At 55.6% G+C, this 20,461-nt stretch overlaps 1 protein-coding gene across 1 annotated transcript in view; it reads left to right on the top strand.

Moving 5' to 3' along the window:
* The first annotated feature begins 2,060 nt into the window (after positions 1-2,060).
* Positions 2,061-20,461, top strand: part of C3 (complement C3) — a 39,297-nt gene continuing 20,896 nt past the window's right edge. Inside the window, exons 1-19 of the mRNA XM_075535764.1 lie at positions 2,061-2,172; positions 3,840-4,032; positions 4,155-4,314; positions 4,573-4,643; positions 6,249-6,343; positions 6,465-6,547; positions 6,630-6,720; positions 6,861-6,963; positions 7,120-7,246; positions 7,635-7,750; positions 7,844-7,990; positions 9,847-10,056; positions 10,160-10,366; positions 11,302-11,460; positions 12,562-12,691; positions 13,186-13,257; positions 13,425-13,622; positions 18,074-18,182; positions 18,764-18,849. Coding sequence (XP_075391879.1) covers positions 2,099-2,172; positions 3,840-4,032; positions 4,155-4,314; positions 4,573-4,643; positions 6,249-6,343; positions 6,465-6,547; positions 6,630-6,720; positions 6,861-6,963; positions 7,120-7,246; positions 7,635-7,750; positions 7,844-7,990; positions 9,847-10,056; positions 10,160-10,366; positions 11,302-11,460; positions 12,562-12,691; positions 13,186-13,257; positions 13,425-13,622; positions 18,074-18,182; positions 18,764-18,849 — 2,431 coding nt within the window. The 5' untranslated portion in view covers positions 2,061-2,098. The remainder of the gene's footprint in view (positions 2,173-3,839; positions 4,033-4,154; positions 4,315-4,572; positions 4,644-6,248; positions 6,344-6,464; positions 6,548-6,629; positions 6,721-6,860; positions 6,964-7,119; positions 7,247-7,634; positions 7,751-7,843; positions 7,991-9,846; positions 10,057-10,159; positions 10,367-11,301; positions 11,461-12,561; positions 12,692-13,185; positions 13,258-13,424; positions 13,623-18,073; positions 18,183-18,763; positions 18,850-20,461) is intronic.

Here is a 20,461-nt window from a genome sequence, read left to right as displayed (position 1 = left end):
CGAGTCAATTTCCTCCAAATTTTGAGAACATCTCAAAAACGGATGTGACACATCGGACTCTAATGACAGTGGACTGGTGAGCTGTGGGGGGACATCAAGGCCATCCTTCATGAAGGAAACAGAAGGCCATTAAAGAGACAGGATAGAAAGGATCAAAGTGGATTTCAGGAGAGACGTGCTCTTAATCATAGAGTAGCTAAGGCACATGGAGGAAAAGAAGTCAAACCGTTGACTAGAAATTTCCAAGGGCAGCTCAAGAAGCCAAAATAAAAGATTATAATGAAATGTGCAAGGTCCCAGAATGGAAAAACCACAAAACGAAGAACACGCTCAGCATTATCTTAAATCGAACGAATTCAAGGGAAAATTCAGGCCTCGAGTTGCAGTATTGAAAGATTCTGTAGGCAAAATATTGAATAATCCAGGGAGCAACAAAAGAAAATGGAAAGAATACGCAGTCAGTGTACAAAAACCAAAAACTCCCTGTTCCACATTCCACCATTTCAGGAGGTAGCATATGAGCAAGACCCAATGGTGCTGACGGAAGATGGTCAAGGTGCACTGAGAACATTAGCCACACACAAGGCTCCAGGAATGGGTGGAATCCCCACTGAAAAGCTTTGGAAATCTCACGAGGTCCGGAAAGCACTCACTTGTCTTTGCCAGGAAATTTGGAAGAGCGCTACCTGGCCAACTGACTTGAAGAGATCCATGTCTGTGCCCATTCCACAGAAAGGGGACTCAACAAAATGCTCGACCTATAAAACAATATCATTGATCTCACAGACGAGCAAATATTTTGCTAAAGATCATCCAACACCAGTTACAGCAGAACACCGACGGGGCGCTGCCAGAGGTTCAGGTGCATTCATAGGAGGATGAGGAACAAGGGAGAGCCGTGATGATGGCAGATGGATTTGGGCAGAAAGCAGAGTACATCACAAAGATGTTTACTTGTGTTCTAGATCGTGCAAACACATGAAGGCTGGTCTTGAGAGGAACCTGAGGAACCTGAATGGCTGGCAACAGGGATGGGGAGTATGCCTGCCTTTCGTGGTGATGTGATATATTGTTATATAGTAAGCTGCCCATGGCAAGGTTGGCGGTTCAAACCCACCACTGGTGGATTTGAACCGTCCAGCCCACTACACCACACCATCACTGAAGGTAGTCTTGCCCCCACCTCTGTTGCCAGCCATCCAGGTCGTTCATCTAGATGCGACCATGTGATCAAACACTTGTGTCTGTTTATAACCAGTGAGAACTTATGCATTAATAAGCACACACATGCATTTACAGGTTCAGGCACTTCACCACAGCGCCTTTAAGGAAACCCTAACACACACACACACACACACACACACTTCCACTGAGTCGATGCCGGCTCCTAGCGACCCTACAGGGCAGTGTGGAACTGGGTTTCTAAGACTGTAGCTTTCCCTGTTTTTCCTCAGAAAGCCTGTGCACCTGGAAGTGAACTCCCATACATCCTTCCAAGAAATCTCCCCTGAATATACATCCGGCTGAAATAGCCCCTCATCCCCAAATCTTTCCTTGGCCTTCCGAGAAGCAGAAATCTTCTTCACCCCTGGCCATGGAGCTGGGGGTTTCTGTGATAGGCTCTGCCCCTCCCCCTGGCAGGGAAGCTTCCAGGAGTCAGGCCAGCAGGTCCTCTGGGACTCGAGCTCCCATCACAGAGTAGGACTCCTAGGACAGGTTGATGACATGCTTGCATAGCTCAGGAATCTAGCCTCCCAGCTCCCCACCCCCGCCTGCACTTCAGTATTTCTGCATCACAAAGTGGCTGCAATAAGGAAAGTCTGCTTGCACAGGCCGGCCCTGACCCCAGGAAGCCAGGCCAGGGGGCAGGTGCTCAGGATGGAGGAAAATTGCCCATAGGTCACTCACCCCAGGACATGCTGGCCCCAGGGATTGAAAAACTTAGGAAATAGTATTGAGAAATTTGGGGCCCAGGGAGGGGCAGGAGGCGGGGAAAGGGCCCAAGGCAGATAAGAGGCTGCGTCCAGGTCTGCATTCACACTTCCCCGTCCTCTCCCTCCGTCCCTTTGTCCCTCTGTCCCTCCATCATCCCTGCACCATGGGACCTGCCTCAGGTCCCAGCCTGCTGCTGCTGCTGCTGACCAGCCTGCCCCTGGCCCTGGGAGACCCTCTGTGAGTAGTCACCACCCTCCCCTTCAACAAGGTTTCTTTAGGACCCAGATCCCTGCAGAATTCAGGGTGCACTGGGCACCCACTGAGTCAAATAGATTCTGACTGGACCCTGTAGAACTGTCCTGCAAGGGCCTGAGACTGTCATCTTTATGGGAACACACTGCCTCTTCTTTCTCCCTTGGAGTGCTGGTGGGTTCAAACTGCTGACCTTCTGGTTAATATCACCCGGGCTTCTGATGGGCAGAGGAGACTCCCTACATTTAGGCTGCCCATGGGTTGGGCTGCTTGCAGGGTTTGTGTTTGTGGAACTCCATGATTTGTGGCCTGTTCTGTTTGGGCTTTAAATGTTTACAGATTTGGGAGTAGGGCTAACTGCAAGGACAGCCGTTCAAAACCACCAGCCGCTCCACAGATGCAAGACAGGGATTTCTACTCCCAGTCTCAAAAACAGGGGCCATTCCACCTGTCCTATAGGGTCGCTATGAGTGGGCACGGACTCAATGGCAGTGAGTTTGGTTTTGGGGTGTCAGCATTTCGGGCTTTGTATACTGTGTGGTTGCAAGGACTTGGGCTTTGTAGGTTTGGACGTTACAGGATTTAGAAGTTTGGGGGGGGGGGTTCTGGTGTAATAGGGATTCGGGTTTGGTGGCCTGAAATCCGGAGAGTTTTCATCCACGTGTCGGTTTGGATATTTACGGCACTGGGTGTTAGAGGTCTGGGCAGGTCCCCAGAGCTAGGGGATTCTGGAGGAATGAATCTTGCATAAGCCCAAGAAAGAATGACTCTCCATTTTGTTCCCAGACCTGAGGAGACTTTACCAACCCTTGCCCAGTGAACACCTAGCACCTCAAAGAACACTCGGCACTAAGTGAGAGCCACTGGGATAGGACAAGGAAAGCCTTGTCACATAGAAATTGTGGCTGGGCTATGTAGTTCCGGGGAAGAGCTTGGGGCGCCACTCCCGCTGCAAATGCTGCTGGAATGACTGGTTTTCACTTTTAGGTCGTCCCCCCCCCCCCCCCCCCGCGCCCCCACTCCCGCCCCAAAGCAAAATATTCCCTAACAGGTACTCACTCCTGTCGGCCTTTCACCCAAGCAAAGCGGCATAAGAAACTTGGAAACAACGAGGACAGCTGCACTGGGGGAGGGGCGGGGGTGTCCCTGCGGGAGGAAAGGACCAATGCGCTTGAGCCCACCCTGAGGGGCCTTGGGAGAAAGCCCTGGTGATCGGCTTCTGAAGAGCAGCCCAGGCTAACCCAGCGCTCCGTTTTATCCTAACACGCCTGGGCTTGCCGAGAGGCCCAGTTGTCTGGAGGGCGACTGGTTGAGATTTAGGGGTGTTCGTGGGCTGGGGGAGTTTAGAGGGGATGACAGGTTCTAGTTCTGAGGTTTTGGGTGAGTGGAGGCCACGCCTTCTGGTCTTGTCATCCCACCGGAGAATCTCAAGTCAGGCTGGGCTGGGGGGGGGGGGGGAGGGGGGCGGATTCAGGTGACTGTGTGGGGGAGGAGGGGGTGGCTCCCGCTGAAGATGGCCGGAATGCGGATGGAGAAGCAGGGCTGGCCGAACCCCAGGCGGCTCCTGGCTGCCCTCCAAACCCCAAGTGCCTGCCCCAGTCCTCAGGGAAGTGGGCTGGACTTGAGCGCCGCCCCATGGCACCTTCCGCCAGGTACTCCATGATCACCCCCAACGTGATGCGGCTGGAGAACCCCGAGATGGTGGTCCTGGAGGCTCACGAGGTGCAAGGGAATGTTCCGGTCACCGTCACCATTCACGACTTCCCCGCCAAGAAGCATGTGCTGACCAGCGAGAACATCGTGCTGACCCCCGCCAATGGCCACCTGGCCACCATCGCCATGAAGGTGGGCATGGGCGGCACCGGCCCCCACAGCCCCTTCCTTTCCAGATCACCAGGACCTGAGGTGTGGGGGTAGAGGTGGGTGGGCCTGTGGCAGACCGCAAGCATACCTGGTCCTGTATTTAGATCCCAGCCAAGGATCTGAAGGCCACCAAGGGCAACATGTTTGTGTCCGTGGAGGCGGCCTTCGGGAACGCCATACTGAAGAAGGTGGTGCTGGTCAGTCAACAGAGTGGCTACCTCTTCATCCAGACAGACAAGACCATCTACACTCCGGGCTCCACAGGTGAGGGGGATCCCAGGTGAGAGCTCTACAGGTCAGGGGCTCCACAGGTTAGGAGCTCCACAGGTCGGGGGCTCCACAGGTCGGGGGGCTCCACAGGTTGGGGGCTCCACAGGTCAGGGGCTCCACAGGTCAGGGGCTCCACAGGTCAGGGGCTTCACAGGTGATGGGCCCCACAGGTGAGGGGTTTGTGACAGCAGTAGGTATGTGGAGCAGGCGGATACTCAAGAAAAAAGGTCTTTCTTTGCCTCCTGCCCCCAGTCCTCTACCGAATCTTCTCTGTGGACCAGGACCTGCTGCCCATGAGTCGGACGGTGGTTGTCACCATTGAGGTACGCAAGAGCCAGGGGGCAGAGAGTAGGGTGGAAGGAGAGGGAGAGAAAGAGACAGAGATGCCAACCCAGTGCTTGTGGACACTGTGACTCTGGGCTCATCCTTTTACCTTCCCAAGTCCCAATGTCCCCATGGGACGATGACGATAATAGCCCAACACGAGCCCACTCATAAGGACCCTCCTGGGCAGAGTGGACCGGCTCCACAGGGTTTCTGAGACGATACATCTTTACAGGAGCAGACAGACACATCTTTCTCCCACTGGAGTGGCCGATGGGTTTGAAACACCAATAGGATGGTTAGCCCTCTAGCACTTGACCCACGGTGCCACCGGGGACAATGACAGATCATTCTGCATAGTCTGTTCCCCTGCAGCAGCCCGAGGGCACCTATCCTACTCTGCCCACAGCTCTCCAGGGCTCGGGTCCTCCCGAGTCCTCCCATGGCCCACAGGGCACTGCACTCCCTGTCTTTCCCTTCGAGAATTCTCTCTCTCCCTCCTCACCCTCCCGCCCTGGAGGACGGGGGGGAAAGCAAGGGAGGGAGCACCTCCTCACAGCATTTGGAAGGACCAAGCAAGTGACATAGGAGCCCTGGTGGCACACTGGTTTTGCATTGAGCTGCCAACCATCAGGTCAGCAGTTCGAAACCACCAACTACTCCACAGGAGAAAGAGGAGGCTTTCCACTCTAGTCAACAGTTATGCTCTCTGAAACCCACCATGGCAGTTCTCTCCTGTCCTGTGGGGTCTCTATGAGTCAGAATTGACTCGATGGCACTGAGTTGGGTTGGAGACAGTCCCTGGGGGGTGGGGGTTGTACAGAGGAGTCCTGGGACACTGTTAGTTAAAGAGTTTGGCTGTTAGCCCAAAGGACAATGGATCATGGGAGAAAGATGAGGCTGTCTGCTCTTGTAAACTTAGTCTCGGAAACCCACAGGGGCAGTTCTACCCTGTCCCCTAGGGTCACGGGGAGTCAGAATGGACCCCGCAGCAGTGGCTTGGTGTTTGGGCTTGGGTGGTGTTCGCAGTTGGCACTCTAGTAACCTCAAGGTTGATAGTTCAAACTCACCCCCTCTGGACCTCAGAAAAAAGGCCTGGTGGTCTATCTAGCTCCATCAGTCAAGGCCTCAGCTAAGGAAACTCTGTGGCCACCCCTCGAGCTGACCTTTCAACCACACACACCCAGAAAACTAAATCCAACCCACTGCCTTCAAGTCAATTCCGACTCACATCCTTCTCCCTTGGAGCCACTGGTGGGCTGGATCTGACGACCTTGCGGTTAGCAGCCCAGCGCCCAGTCCACAGCGCCACCAGGGCTCCTTTATTGATTCACGCTACTTCCTGACTTCCAAGAGGAGCCTGAGGATCCGATTTTTAAGGGAGGCCTCCTGACATTTAACCTTTGGCAACTGATGAACCCGTGTGTGTGTGTGTGTGTGTGTGTGAAGTTGGACAACACACAGTCAAGAAGCAACGCAAGCATTTACAGGTGGCTCAGTTGACTAAAGTATTTAACAAAACCAACAAACTCCTTGGGACAGGAGAGGTGGGAAGAGCCAAAGGGCTGGGCTGACCGCTGACGCCCCTCCTGTGTCTGCCCCAGACACCTGATGGCGTTCCTGTCAAGAGAGATCCCATGACTTCTCAAAACCAGTTTGGCATCTTGTCCTTGCTTTGGGACATTCCAGAATTGGTGAAGTATGTCAGACCCTCCAGGAGGGGGGCTGGGGTTCCTGGGTCCTCAGAGAGGGCGGTGGGGGCTGCCAGGGATAGGTGTGGGACACTCACCAGGGCCTCCCTGCCCCACCCCACCCCCTAGCATGGGCCAATGGAAGATCGTAGCCCACTACGAGGATAGCCCGCAGCAGGTTTTCTCCAAGGAGTTTGAGGTGAAGGAATACGGTAAGAGATGACGCTGCAGGTGGGGCCCCCAGCCCCGATCTCCGGGCTCTTCCTCTGTTACCGTCCTCTCTCCCCCACGCAGTGCTGCCGAGCTTTGAGGTCCAGCTGGAGCCAGCGGAGAAATTCTACTACATTGATGACCCCAAGGGTTTGCCGGTCACCATCACAGCCCGGTGAGGGGTGGGGTCGGGGCAAGGCCATGATCTGGACGGGGCAGTGCCACGGCCTGGGCGGGGCCGAGGTGGGCGGGGCCTGGCATGCGATGTGGGCGGGCCCAGGCGGGGTGGCGCTGAGACCCTCCTGGCCTCCACAGGTTCTTGTATGGGAAGAGCGTGGAGGGAATGGCCTTCGTCATCTTCGGCGTGCAGGACGGTGACCAGAGGATTTCGCTGACCCAGTCCCTCAGCCGAGTCCTGGTACCTGGCCCAGGGTCCTCTGAGCCTCTCCGTTCCCTACGCTTCCACTAGCTCTCTTCACCCTCTCAGACACACCCATGATGACCCCTGGTCCCAGAGTCATCCCTCTTCTCCCCCCTGCCCACTCCACCCTTCTGAGTGGTCATGTCCTCGCAGATAGAGGACGGTGTCGGGGAGGCCGTGCTGAGCCGAGATGTCCTGCTGAAAGGGGTGCAGCCCTCACAGGCCAATGCCCTGGTGGGGAAGTCCTTGTATGTGTCTGCCACGGTCATCCTGCACTCGGGTGAGGCCCGCGCACGGAGGGGTGCACCTGTTCCAGGGCGCAGGGAGGCCCTGTCTGAGGGGGGAGGTCCAGTTAGAGGGGGGAACCCTTTCTGAGGGTAGAGGCCCTGCCTGAGCACAGAGGTCCACCTTGGGACAGGCTGGGGGTGGAGGGGCTGGTCTGAGAAGGTAGAAACGTCACAGGAGAAAGCCCAGGGTACAGGGAGACCCAGTCTGAGGGGAGAGGCTCAGTTGGGGAGAAGCCTGTGGGAGGAGCAGGCCCAGTATCCAGATGGGGTGCAGTCTGAAGGGGGAGTCCAAGTGTGCAGAAGGGGACAGCTGCAGGAGGCAGGCCCAGTCTGAGGGGGGAAAAAGACACTTGCCCTCACGGCTGCCCCCACCCCTCCCAGGTAGTGACATGGTGGAAGCGGAGCTCAACGGGATTCCCATCGTGGTCTCCCCCTACCAGATCCACTTTACCAAGACCCCCAAGTTCTTCAAGCCAGCCATGCCCTTTGACCTCATGGTGAGACCCTGGACGGGGCTTTCCCCCCACCTTGCCCCCTGACTCTCCGCCCCTCTGGATCCTCCTCCACTTGCCCTCTTCTGTCCCCCACAGGTCTTTGTGACGAACCCCGATGGCTCCCCAGCCAGTCAAGTCCCCGTCATGGTCCAGGGCACCAAGGTGCAGTCCTTAACCCAGGAGGATGGGGTGGCCAAGCTGAGCGTCAACATGCGAGACAGCCGGAGCCCCGAGACCATCACAGTGAGTCACTCCAGATGCCCCCGCCAGGAAGACCCCTTCCCGTGCACATAGGGTTCCTGCTATAGGCAGAGAAAAGGGGGGTCTCATTGGCATAGAGGAACCCTCATTGACATAGTGGATTTCTCCTGGGCACAGGCGAGTCCCCATTCACACAGTGGGACCCTAATGTTTGCTCCAGTGGGGCAGCCCCTGGCACAGAGGCATTTCTCATTTGCACAAGGACTCTCATTGGCCTAGCAGGTTCTCATTTGCATACCCGGTTTTCCCTTGCACAGAGGGACCCCCTCATTGAATATCAGTGGGGCCCTGATATTTGCATGAAGGGGTTCAGCTTCTTGCACAGAGGGAGTCTGTTTTTGCACAGTGGGGTTCTGTCATTTACATAGATCGCTTTCATTCGCCTAGGGTGGGGGCTCCCTGCTGGCACCAAGGGGTGCTGCATATGCATGGGGGTGTCTTCACTCATGTAGAGGGGTTCACGTTTGTACACTGGGCTCCTGACCTTTGCACCAAGCAGCCCCTTCTTTGCACAGTGGGGTCTGGTGTGCATAGAAGGGGGGCTCCTTTGTCGGACAGGGCTCCTCTTTCTGGGCAGAGAGGGATCTCCATTTGCATAGAGGCCTCCTGCTATTTGCAGTGAGGTCTGTCACTGGCCTGCCACGGGTGGGCCTCTTCTGCATGTGTTTATCCTCCAGACACACACACACACACACACACACACGGACCCAGATCTTGCTGGGAGGGCCTCCTCTGCAACATAGTCATTTGCACAGCGGGCTCAGTTCTGGCTCTTGTGGCCTGGTTGTGTGGCACCCCACTGGGAGGGGTGCGGCATCGTCTGCTCTTTCTCCCACCTGTGCTTCCAGCACTCTTCTTTGACTCACTCTTGCAGTTGTCAGCTGCAGTGGACTTAACCTTGACTTGACTGGTCCCATGGAAAGAGGCCCCGCCTAGTCCTGCGCCAATCCCATTACCGGCTGGGGGTCAAATGTCTGTTGGTCCATCGCGTTTTCACTGGCCAGTTTTGGGAAGCAGCTCACCAGGCCTTTCTTCCTGGTCTGTTGTTGCCTGAAAGTCTCAGGGAAACCTGTTCAGTGTCTGTGTTGGCCCGGCTTGTCTGGAGAAGCAAACCCAGCGATACTCCTATATGTATACGAGAGAACTTTATAGCAAGAAGTAATTTTATGTGTAGGAAGAAGGTGTCCCAGCCCAGACCAATTCCCCCGGTCCATTATGTCAGGCACCAGGACCCTCTTCAGACCCAAGGCCAATGACACAGAGAAAAGGAAAGCGGGGTGTGGGGACAGCACAAGCTGGTGGGTGCAGAGTGGCATGGATCCAACGTTGATGGGAACATGGAAGGGGGCTGACAATTCTCAGGGTCGGGTGGCCCCATATGGCACAGAGTGCCAGCAAGCAGGAAGGGACCTAGAGAGGCGAGGTTCCCTGTTCCTCTCTTATAAAAGACCATACCCCCAAGGAGGCATCACCAGGCTGTTACCTGATTGGTCCGCTGGACTCCACCCTCTACACTTTCACACAGGGGCAAGTTGACATAAAATCTAACCGCCCCCATATCCTGGCAACACATCAGCCTCCACTGGCAGATGAGGGGTGTGGCTGTGCTTGAGGGCTCCTGGCTGGGAATGGATGGGTCTCCTGCTTGGAAGGCAAGAAGTCTGCCACTGCCCCCTGCCCGTCCCAGACACAACCCAAACAAACAAATGACCAAACTGGCTGCTGTCCAATTGCTTCCACTCTTAACATCCTGATCTCCAACCAGCCTTGGGCCAGGTTCCTGGGATGTGGCTGTGGGCCCGCCTGGGGCCGTTATTCACACACCTGTCCCCACCCAGGTGCGCACAAACAAGGACAACATCCCCGAGGGCCGGCAGGCCTCCAAGACCATGCAGGCCCTCCCCTATAGCACCATGGCAAACTCCAACAACTTCCTGCACCTGTCCGTGCCCCGCTTCGAGCTCAAGCCGGGCGAGACCCTCAACGTCAACTTCCACCTGCGAGCAGACCCCAACGTGCAGAAGAATATCCAGTACTACACCTACCTGGTCTGTGCCACCTGCTGCCCCCTCCTCCTTGCCCCTCCAGCCCTGCCAGGGCTCTCCCCGCCACCCTACTCCCTGACCCCTCCCTCCTCCATGTCTCCCCCAGGTCATGAACAAGGGGAAGCTGCTGAAGGTGGGACGCCAGGCACGGGCACCTGGCCAGGACCTGGTGGTGCTCCCGCTGACCATTACCACGGACTTCATCCCCTCTTTCCGCCTGGTGGCTTACTACACGATGATGGGCGCCAATGGCCAGAGGGAGATCGTGGCCGACTCGGTGTGGGTGGATGTCAAAGACTCCTGCGTGGGCACGGTGAGCTGCCGGGGTCTCTCCCCATACCCACTTTGGGGGATGGCACCCTCTGCACTGCCCTCTCTGTCTTGCCTCCTTCCAGCCCCCCCAACCCCGAGTCAGTTCTCTGCCCCTTGTCAGTTTACATAGGGGCATCCTGTGTTAGCAGGGAGGTTCCGTTCCTCTTGTGCATGGAGGGGTCCTGACAGGTTCCCCTTTGCCCAGGGGTATTCTGCAATTGCATGCAGATATTCGCCATTTGCATGGAATCCCCAAGCCCAAACCCAACTTTCTGGAGTCGATGCCAACTCATTGCAACGGCCCCTTGGGTTTCCCAAGATTGTAACTCTTCATGGGGGTAGAAAACCTCAGCGCTCTCCTGAGGAGATGGTGGTGGCTTTGAACTGTTGACCCTGTGGTGGGCAGCCCAATGCATTACCACTTTGCCACCAACACTCAACACTAAACTCACTGCCATCGAATCAATACTGACTCATAGCGACCCTTTACAGGAGTAGAAAGCTCCATCTTTCCCGGCTGGTGAATTCGAACTGCTGACCTTGCAGTTAGCAGCCCAACATGTATACAGCCGCTAGGCCACCAGGCCTCCTTATTTTCATAGAAGGGGTTGGTTCATTTGCATAGAGGATCATCTGCCAGCACAATGGGGTTCTTTCGGTTTAGGTTGTGGGATCCTGGAAGGTGCCTGCCTCTTCCTCCTGTCCATTTTGTCTCCTCTTTCCTCTGGGCTTCAGCCCCAGGGCATCTCTCCACCCCAGGTTTTCTCTGACTTCCTGTCTGACTCCTGCTTCTGCCGTCAGTCGGCTTATCTCTCTTTTCCCAGACCCACCTTTCTCTCTCCTTTGGTCCAGCTCAGGACCGCCTCTGACCTTGATTGCCCAGGACCGGGGCCTCATAGGGTGAACTCCCCCCTCACACCCCTGTCCTCCCTTCAGCTGGTGGTCAAAGGTGGAGGGAAGGATGAGAGGACATATTTGCCAGGACAGCAGATGTCCCTTAAGATAGAAGGTGACCAAGGAAGCCGAGTGGGGCTGGTGGCTGTGGACAAGGGTGTCTTCGTGCTGAACAAGAAGAACAAGCTGACTCAGAGCAAGGTAAGCACCGGCCTTGAGCTAAGGTCGGGGAGAAGATGGAAGGGGCAAAGTGCCGGGGCTGAGCCGGGCACACAGTGAAGGACCAGGCTGGGGTTAGGTGTGGGCCGGTAGTGGACATTAGAAAGTACAAGAAATAGATATTCGAATGGACAGGGACAAGGGATGACTCAGTAGTGGAGATTGGCATGGACGAGGAAGAACATGGGGGTGAGCTGAAGCAGAGCTTAGAAAGGGTGTGGACACGGAGATGGGTGGAGGTGGGAGGCGGAAAATGTAGATGGACCAGGGCTACAGGCAGGGATGACCAGGGGATGGCGTAGGACCGGGCAGTGTTTTGTTCCATTGATGGTAGGGCCACTACCAGTTGGAAGTGACCCAACATAACCCAACAGCGCCAAGGCCAGAGGAATGGGCAGTTTCACCTTACCATCCAGCTCTGAGGGTCCAATAGCTGCTGGCTTTGGAGCTGCCCAGTGTGGAAACCTGGGCCTGGGGGTGGGGGCAGATCATGATTGGGGAGAGTGGTAGATGTGGGGTTGGACAGTGTGTTGCAATGAAGATGGGCATGCAAATGAGGTGGGAGGGAGAATGGAGATGGGGTGAGGAATGGGGTTGACGTTGGATTGGGAATGAAGATGGCCATGGGGTTGAGAATGGAGGTGATGGAGCTGGAAACAGAGTGGGGAATGATGGATGGATTACGATGGGAGAGAAGGATGGGTTGGAGAAGAGTTGGGAGGGGAGTTCAAGATGGCATTGGGTTGGAAGTAGGGCTGAGGCTGGGGCTGGGCTAGAATTGGGAATGACGATATAATGGACTTGGAGATGGAGCTGGGTAAGGGAGACTGATGGTCTGGGCAGGGAGGGGAGATTAGAGCAGGGATAGGGTGTAGGTGATGGTGGGGATGGGCAGGGATGGGCATGGGAAAGGTGTGGGGGGAGGAGAGGGTGGGCTGGGGTACCCAGGGGACAGGGGTGCTCCGGGAAAGGATTAGGTGGGCTGGGGAATGTGATTGGGGCAGGGCACATAGGCACCTTGGTCGCTTGGAGGAGGTACTGTGGGGTTGAGCACCCCCTGCCCTTGGCCCCTGTGCTCCACAGATCTGGGACGTGGTGGAGAAGGCAGACATTGGCTGCACACCAGGCAGTGGAAAGGACTTTGCTGGCGTCTTCAAGGATGCAGGCCTGGCCCTTCAGACCAGCAAGGGCCTGCAGACCATCGACAGGACAGGTGACGGTGCAGCTAGTGTCCAGTCCAGGAAGGGACCGTGCCTCTACCCTACACACTCAAGGCAGCACACCCCAGTGGTGAGGAGCAGGACTCTGCAGTCAGGGGGACCAGGATTTAAATTCTCCCTCTACCACCAGGTAGCGAACTGCTGCTCTCCGAGTCTCCGTTTTGCCATCTGGCCAATGGGAGCCACGGTTGCTCTGAGGAAAGAGCCCAGGTCATAGCGAAACCAGGAAAGAAAACATAAAACCCCCCACTGCCATCGAGTCGATGCCGACTCATAACGACCCTACAGGACAGGCTAGACCTGCCCCTGTGGGTTTCCCAGACTGGAGCCCTTGAGGGGAGTAAGTAGAAAGCAGAGTGGCCGGTGGTTTCAAACCGCTGACCTTGCAGTAAGCAGCCCAGTGTGCAACCTCGACAGCACCAGGGCTCCTCAAGGCCACAGAGTGGGCACTTAACCCACCACGGTCCCTCTCCTCCTGCCCCCTCAGACCCCGAGTGCCCGAAGCCAGCCACCCGCCGCCGCCGCTCGGTGCAGCTGATGGAGAAGAGGACCGACAAAGGTGGGAGCCTACACCCCAGCACACCCCCAGAACCAGACCCAGGTCCCCTTGTAGGAGCAAGAGAGAGGGGCGGGGAGCACCTGGCCCTGGGAAGTCCTCCCTGGGGTCTACCCCGAGTGCCTCCTGCTTCAAGGCACCGTGGCTGAGGGTCTAATGGGCTCCCACAGCGGGCCAGTACCAGGACAAGGAGCTGCGCAAGTGCTGTGAGGGGGGCATGCGGGAGAACCCCATGGGGTTCTCGTGCGAGCACAGGAGCCAGTACGTCCTGGGCGAGTCGTGCATCAAGGCCTTCCTGGACTGCTGCCTGTACATCGCCAAGCTGCGGAGCGAGCTCAGGAGGGACAACCCCCTGGACCTGGCCAGGAGTGAGTGGGACCGAGGGGACCCAGGGCTGAGCGGGGAGGATAGCCCTGACCCTGAGAGGGGTGTTCTTGTCTAAGGAGGAGGGTGTTCCTGTCTCACACGGGGAGGAGGCTGGGGTGGTGTCTATCTCTGATGTGGGAGGAGGCTCTTATTTGAGAGAGGAGATTGTGTCTAAGGGGTGGGGGAAGGATGAAATTCCTGTCTGAGGGGAGAGGACACCCTGAGGAAGCAGGGCACCCTGTCTGAGGACGGAGGACACCCCTCTGTCTGAGAGAGGACACCCCGTCTGAGGGGGAAGAGTGTCCATTTCCGAGCCAGGGAGGGTGATCTTGGAGGAGGATGTCCCTGAGAGAGGAGGACATCACTGTCTGAGGTTGGTGGGGGGGACAAGGATGTCCCCATAGGGATAGGAGGCCCCTGTCTGAAGGGGAAGGTGTCCCTGGCTGAGGCAGGAGATTGCCCTGTCTGGGTGGGTGGGGTGAATGCTTCTGGTCTAAGGTGGGAGGACATCCTGTCCTCACGTGGCATTTACAGAAGGACCTGAGGCATAACTGCCACTTGCTGAAGGGCACTGAGCCCCAGTGCTGTCAGCCACTCCTTTTCGTTGACCCCTGGCAATAGACCTCAAGGTGAGACAGGTCTCTTTCTGCAGCCTGGCGGTGTCGTGGTTATGCGTCGGGCTGAGATCGGCATGGTCACTGTTGTGGCCAGAGTGCCCGCCCATCTCGTTGAGGGACTTCTTCTTTTCTGCCACCCACCCCCAACTTTTATTTTTATTAAATATTTTGACTGGATGCTCTTACGTCTTATCACCATCCACCCATCCATTCATGTGCCAAGCACATCTGTACCTGTGTGGCCATCATCGTTCTCAAAGCATTTTCTTTCTACTTGAGCCCTCCTTGATAGCCCCATTTCCCCCCCCCCTCTCTCCCTGCCCTCCCTCATGAACCCTTGATAAATTATAGATTGTTATTTTCTTTTTTAAAACATTTTATTAGGGACTCATACAACTCTTATCACAATCCATACATATACATACATCAATTGTATAAAGCACATCTGTACATTCTTTGCCCTCATCATTTTCAAAGCATTTGCTCTCCACTTAAGCCCTTTGCATGGAGTCCTCTTTTTTCCCCTCCTACCCCTAGATTGTTATTTTCCTATCTTACCTCATCCTCTGTCACCCTTTCCTCCAACCTACAGGCCCCGCCCCCCACCACCACATACACACACTTTCCCAGGCACAATGCCCTTCTCCAGGGTCTCATCGGTCCCGCTAACATGTCCCAAGTAGGTGAGACAGTCTTGCTATCCTTGCTTCAAAGGAACATTCTGGTTGTGCTTCCAGGATAGAGCTGTCTGTCCTTCTGGTAGCCCATGGTACTTTCAATAGTCTTCCCCAGCACCACCATTCAAATGCATCCAGTCTTTCTCCACCCTCCTTATTCACATGCAGATGAGGCCACTGAAACCGGCATCCAATAGTCAAGAGCATCTCAGTCCTCAAAGGAACATCCTTGCTTTTCAACACTTTAAAGAGGTCTTGTGCGGCAGGTTTACCTAATGCAATGTCTGTAGACCTCTTGACTGCTGCTTTCCCTGAGCATTGATTGTGGATCCAAGCAAGAGGAAATCCTTCATTCTCTTCGCCCTTTGTCCTGCTATTATTACCCGTTGGTCCAGTTGTGAGGATCTTATTCTTCTTTGCACTGAATTCAGTCATCCAGGCTGAAGGCTGTGATCCTGGATCTTCATCAGCAAGTGCTTTCAGGGAGATGCATACCCGTTTCCAATTGGCAAGAACAAAGAGCTTGAAGGAGTTTTACATTCAACCTTCTTGTGAGTGATTGACTGCCGAGGCAGGCGCCATGGTCCCTGCCCCAGGGAGGCAGCCTTGAGACTTTCTCCAGCAAAGGAGAGCGAGCCTGCCACAGCCATCAAAACAGCCAAGCTCCTGGGACCGTGTTTGCAGATCTGTGAGCAGGTGCCAGCTCTGGGTAGTGCCCCAGGACTGCTAATTCAGGGATGGCTTCGCTCAGAGCCTGGGTGTATTCTAGCATCTGTGGAATTCCACCCCCTTCCTTGTTATGGCAACAAATAACCAAGGAGGTGAAATTCCACAGAGGAAGAGAGTCCTGCCGGAGATGTGGGCCATGCCGTTATGGGCTGCTGGGTCAGGGGTTCCAACCCACTCACCGCTCTGCCCGAGAATAATGAGGCTGTCCGCTCCCTTCAAGATTATCGCAGAAACCCCAGGGAGCAGACCTACTCCGCCCTAGAGGGTGGCCAGGAGTTGGAACGGACCCCACAGCAGTGTCTGTGAGTTTTGTTTTTATTCTGTTATGAACACCCAGAGTCTCATTAATTTTTTTTTAATGAGACGTTTTCAAAAGCCCAGCCAGGGTTGGATTCGATTCCAGTCCAATCTTCTTTTCTTGCTGTCTTCGTTTCTTAGAGCTACTGTAGCAGAGACACCACAAGGGGGTGGATTTTAGAAAGAGGAGTGGAGTTTCTCACAGTTTGTTGTTAGATGCCATCGGGTTGGCTCCGAACTGACTTAAGCACAGCCTTATATACAAACAGAGGAACCCCGCCTGACCGCATGCCATCCTCATCACTGTTCTGATGTCTGAGCCCATCGATGCAGCCACGGTGTCCATCCATCCGCTGTGTCCATCCATCTTGCCGACAGTCTTCCTCCTTTTAGCTCAATTTAGACAGCTCAAACTCACTTCCGCCGAGTCAAGACTGACTCATCGTGACCCGCTGTGGGCCTCTGAGATTGTGACTATTTATGGGAGTAGACAGTCCAGTCTTTCTCCCTCAGAGCTGCTGCTGGTTTCGAACTGCCGACTGTGTGGATAACCACCAGGGCTCCTAGGTTAGGCTGCCAAAGTCATTCGGCATGCGGCTCTAGGGTTAAGCTCCTTCCTGTCTATCAGTATCTATCATCTTTCTAAACCAATTCTCCACAGGTCCATCCTGACTCATGCTGATCCCACATGAGTCAGAGCATGCCAGGCCCCTAGGGTTTGCAAGGAGTGATTTGGGAGAAGTAGATTGCCAGGCCTTTCTTCCTAGGTGGGCTCAAACCTCAAATCGTTGGGTTAGCAGCCTTGTGTGTTAACATCCACTCACCCAAGAAGTCCAGTCCAGCCTCTAGTGGCTCATAGCCCCTGGGGTTCCTGGGCTTGTAGGTGCTCCTGCCTGCCTTCCATCATGTAGGTTGTCCTCCTTTGAGTGTGCCTTCCTGTCCCCAGCTCCTTGTAACTCAGCTCCTTGTAACTCAGAAGCGACGAGGCTTAGGGCCCAGACTACACAGAGAGGGCCGCGTTTCACAAATCAAAGAAAACCTCAGGCCCAAACGATTACAACCACTGGGGCAGGGGTTAGGGTGCCAACCCGCCGCCTGGAGAGTCGAGATTTAGTCTGACTCCTGCTGACTATGACACACTGCTTCTAGAGGCTGCCCCATCTTCAGTGGCCCCAGCAAGTCTGGGGATACTCTCAACCTACATGGTTAACATACCTCTGGAGGACAGCAGACATAAGGCCCTGGGCCCATGAAAGACCCGTGAAAATGCTCCTGCTTCTTTGACGTGGAAGGGCACAAAGAGACTAGAAACCTACTGGACTTTTGCTAATCTTTATACACATGTAGCCATGAAACATAAGTTTTACTTGTTTACTTTTTTTTAAAAAGAGGAACGAGTGTCTGCATTCTCTCATGCTGTGATAGCAGAAACTCCACAAGGGAATGGTGTGACAGCGGATGATGTCACCGTTTAGAAAGTGACAAGTCTGAATTCAGGGCACCAGCTCTAGGGCAAGGTGCTCTCTCACTTACTGTGGATTCTGGGGGAAGTCCTTGTCTCCTGTCAATGGACATGGGCCTGACATCCCCTGGAGATCCCCCCACGTTTGGGCATCAGTCTTCCCTTGGTCTAGGTGGTTCTCAGCTTTGGGACTCTGGGTCCGATGGATATGTTCTTTCTTGGTAGTGAGTGCTGAGGGCTCCTCAGACCTCTGCTGGCTTGATTTCTACTGAATCCTGAAAGAGGTTGACTCAAGACCCAGCCTAACCTTGTAGGCTGCATGCTGCTTCATAAGCAGAACTGCCTCTAATGGGGCCTGGGTTAGTTACCACAGCAGTGAGAATGGACCACGCAGAGGATAATTACATCAGTGCTCAAAAGGGAGGAGAATCACATCAGAAGGGGAGCCAAGGGCGGTGGAAGTGGGGGGTGAAGGAGCACAACTCAATCCATGACGGGAGAATATCCAAATGCACAAGGTGTAGGAATTCACGGAAGTCTAAATGGGGCCCTGGGTGAGTTTTGCGGCTAAGATTCTTTCCTGGGTTGTAGAGGTAGCTCAGTGGGGCTGGGGGCTGTGGGGGTAGGTCTGCCCTGACCTCCCCCACCTTCACCTCCACTCCACTGCCCAGGTGAGCTGGATGAAGACATCATCCCGGAAGAAGACATCACGTCCAGGACCCAATTTCCCGAGAGCTGGCTGTGGATCACAGAGGATCTCAAAGAACCAGGGAAAAATGGGTATGCCCTGCAACTCCCCAGCCCTGCTTGGGTCCCCCCACCCCCCAGCCCAGCTGAAGTTGCAGCCTCCTCCTCCCACCCCAGCCACTGAAGAACCCACCTTTTAATTTACCTGCATCACCAGTCCCCTTCCCTTCCCTTCCCTTGGCCTCTGGGTAGTACAGCAGGTTTGTGCTCAGCTGGCAACTGTAAGGTGACAGGTTCAAATCCACTTAGAGCGAAGAGCGTCCTGGTGACTTGCCTCCATTAAGGCTGCTAGTCTTCAACATGTCAGTTCTGACCCCTGGTTACCCCATGTGTGTGTAGTGGGGGGGTCGGAGGGGAAGGGGCCACTGCTGGGAGGAGAGGGGTGTTTCCAAGGCTGACACCTTTTGGAAGCAACTTCCAGACGAGCTGCCTCTGGGTGGGCTCCAACCACCACCGTTTCAGTTAGTGGTTGGGTGCTTAAAGACAGGCATCCGTCTGAGAAAGCCCTCCAGAGCAGTTCCACTCTGTACCAAGTGGGGCGCCAGGAGCTGGGCATCTTACCCGTGCCCCTCCCCTCCCCTCTGATGCCTTCCGCCTCTCCCATTCCCACCCAGAATCTCCACGAAGAACATGAACATCTTCCTGAAAGACTCCATCACCACATGGGAGATTCAGGCCGTGAGCATGTCCGATAAGAAAGGTGAGGGGAGGTGGTAGGCCGTCCTTGGGAGAAGGGCCTGGGGGTGGGGTGAGGGGCGGCTCTGGATTTTTCCAGGTGGCTTACATCCTGCGCCCTGTCTGGGGGTGGGGTGGGGTGGTGGTGGCTAGGCATCATTCGTTGTATGTATGTAGAGGATCATTATCGTTGCATACAGTCAACAGTCACTCTTGACTCTCGTGGACCCCATCCATGTGTGCAGAGGCAAACGTGGCTCGCCCGCACAGTTTTCAATGGCGGAGCCTTCACAAGTAGATTTCTTTGTCCCTCGAGGCACCTTGGGGTGGGCTTGAACCTGCAACCTTCTGGCCAGCAGCTGAGCCCGTCCACTGCTCACACCACCCAGAGGATCCCAATCAGCGCGTTGTTGGTTGTGCTCTAGGCAACAGCGGCTCCTGGCGGCCCAGAGCCTGCGTGCATCCTTGAGCCACCCCACGGCGTCTCTGGCGGCTCTCAGAGGGAAAAGAGGGAAGCCTTCCAGGAGAGGGATGCACACAGTGGCTGCACCCATGGGTTCAGGCAGCGGGACGGTTGTGAGGACGACACGGGCCGGGCAGGGTTTCCTTCTGTCGCTATAGGTTGGATCTGACTCGATGGCACCTAACGACGGCAGCGTGTTTCTCGTGCGCATCAGCCACCCGGCAGGTCCCTGGCTATTACAGCTATAGTATAGATCTTCTGGTCACCCAGGCCCCCCGTCCGTGCACTGAGCAGCAGCGGTTAGGAACTCCAATCTGCTGCCCAGGACCTCTTTGGAGTGAAGATCAAGGACGCTCCAGGGGATTTTCCATCTCCCCTCTGCACGGGAAACCGGGCAAAGCATGAGGAAGACGGAGGAGGAATCGATGTATTGGAATGACGGGACTGGCGAAGGCTATTCAAAGTCCCTGGGATCTCCAGGAGGACGAACGGGTCTGTCTTGGAAGACGTCCGGCAGCATGCTCCTTGGAAGTGAGGATGGGGAGACTTTGTCTCACGTACTTTGGCAACGTTATCGGGAGAGACCAGTCCCCGGAGGGACAGCACGCTTGGTCAAGTCGAGGGCAATGGAAAAGGGGAAGACCCTCCCCTTGGCAAGATGGATTGGCACCGTGGCCACGACCACGGGCACCACCGGAAGGACCGGTGTTAGGATGGCGTGGGAGCGGGCGGTGTGTCCTTCTGTGGTCCATCGGGTCGCTGTGAGGTGGAACCGGCTCGATGGCCCTTCTCAAACAGAAGTTTTGCAGGACTCCTTCCCTGGCTACACATGGGTGTCGGGACACAACTGCAAGGACAACAGAAGGCACTCAGTGTGGAGCAACTGCCCAGCATCACCGTCATCCGTGAGGGCGGCACCATGACCAAGCGCAGAAGACGCGGAAGCAGCCAGCGCCTCAGAAAGGAGGGTAGAGAACCTTCGGACAGGTCACCAGGAAAGGCCAATCGTTAGCGAAGGCCACCGTGCTTGGTAAAGCGGAGGGTCATCGGCCCCTCGAGGAGATGGCTCGACATGGTGGCCGCAGCCACGGCTCAAACCTTAGGACTGTGAAGTTGGTGCGGGACCGGGCAGCAATTCCTACTGCCCTGTGCGGGGTCCCTAAGGGTCGGAGCG

The sequence above is a fragment of the Tenrec ecaudatus genome, chromosome 1 (genome assembly GCF_050624435.1).
Source record: "Tenrec ecaudatus isolate mTenEca1 chromosome 1, mTenEca1.hap1, whole genome shotgun sequence".
In the NCBI taxonomy this organism is placed as follows: domain Eukaryota; kingdom Metazoa; phylum Chordata; class Mammalia; order Afrosoricida; family Tenrecidae; genus Tenrec; species Tenrec ecaudatus.
This window is presented reverse-complemented; position numbering and strand designations above follow the sequence as displayed.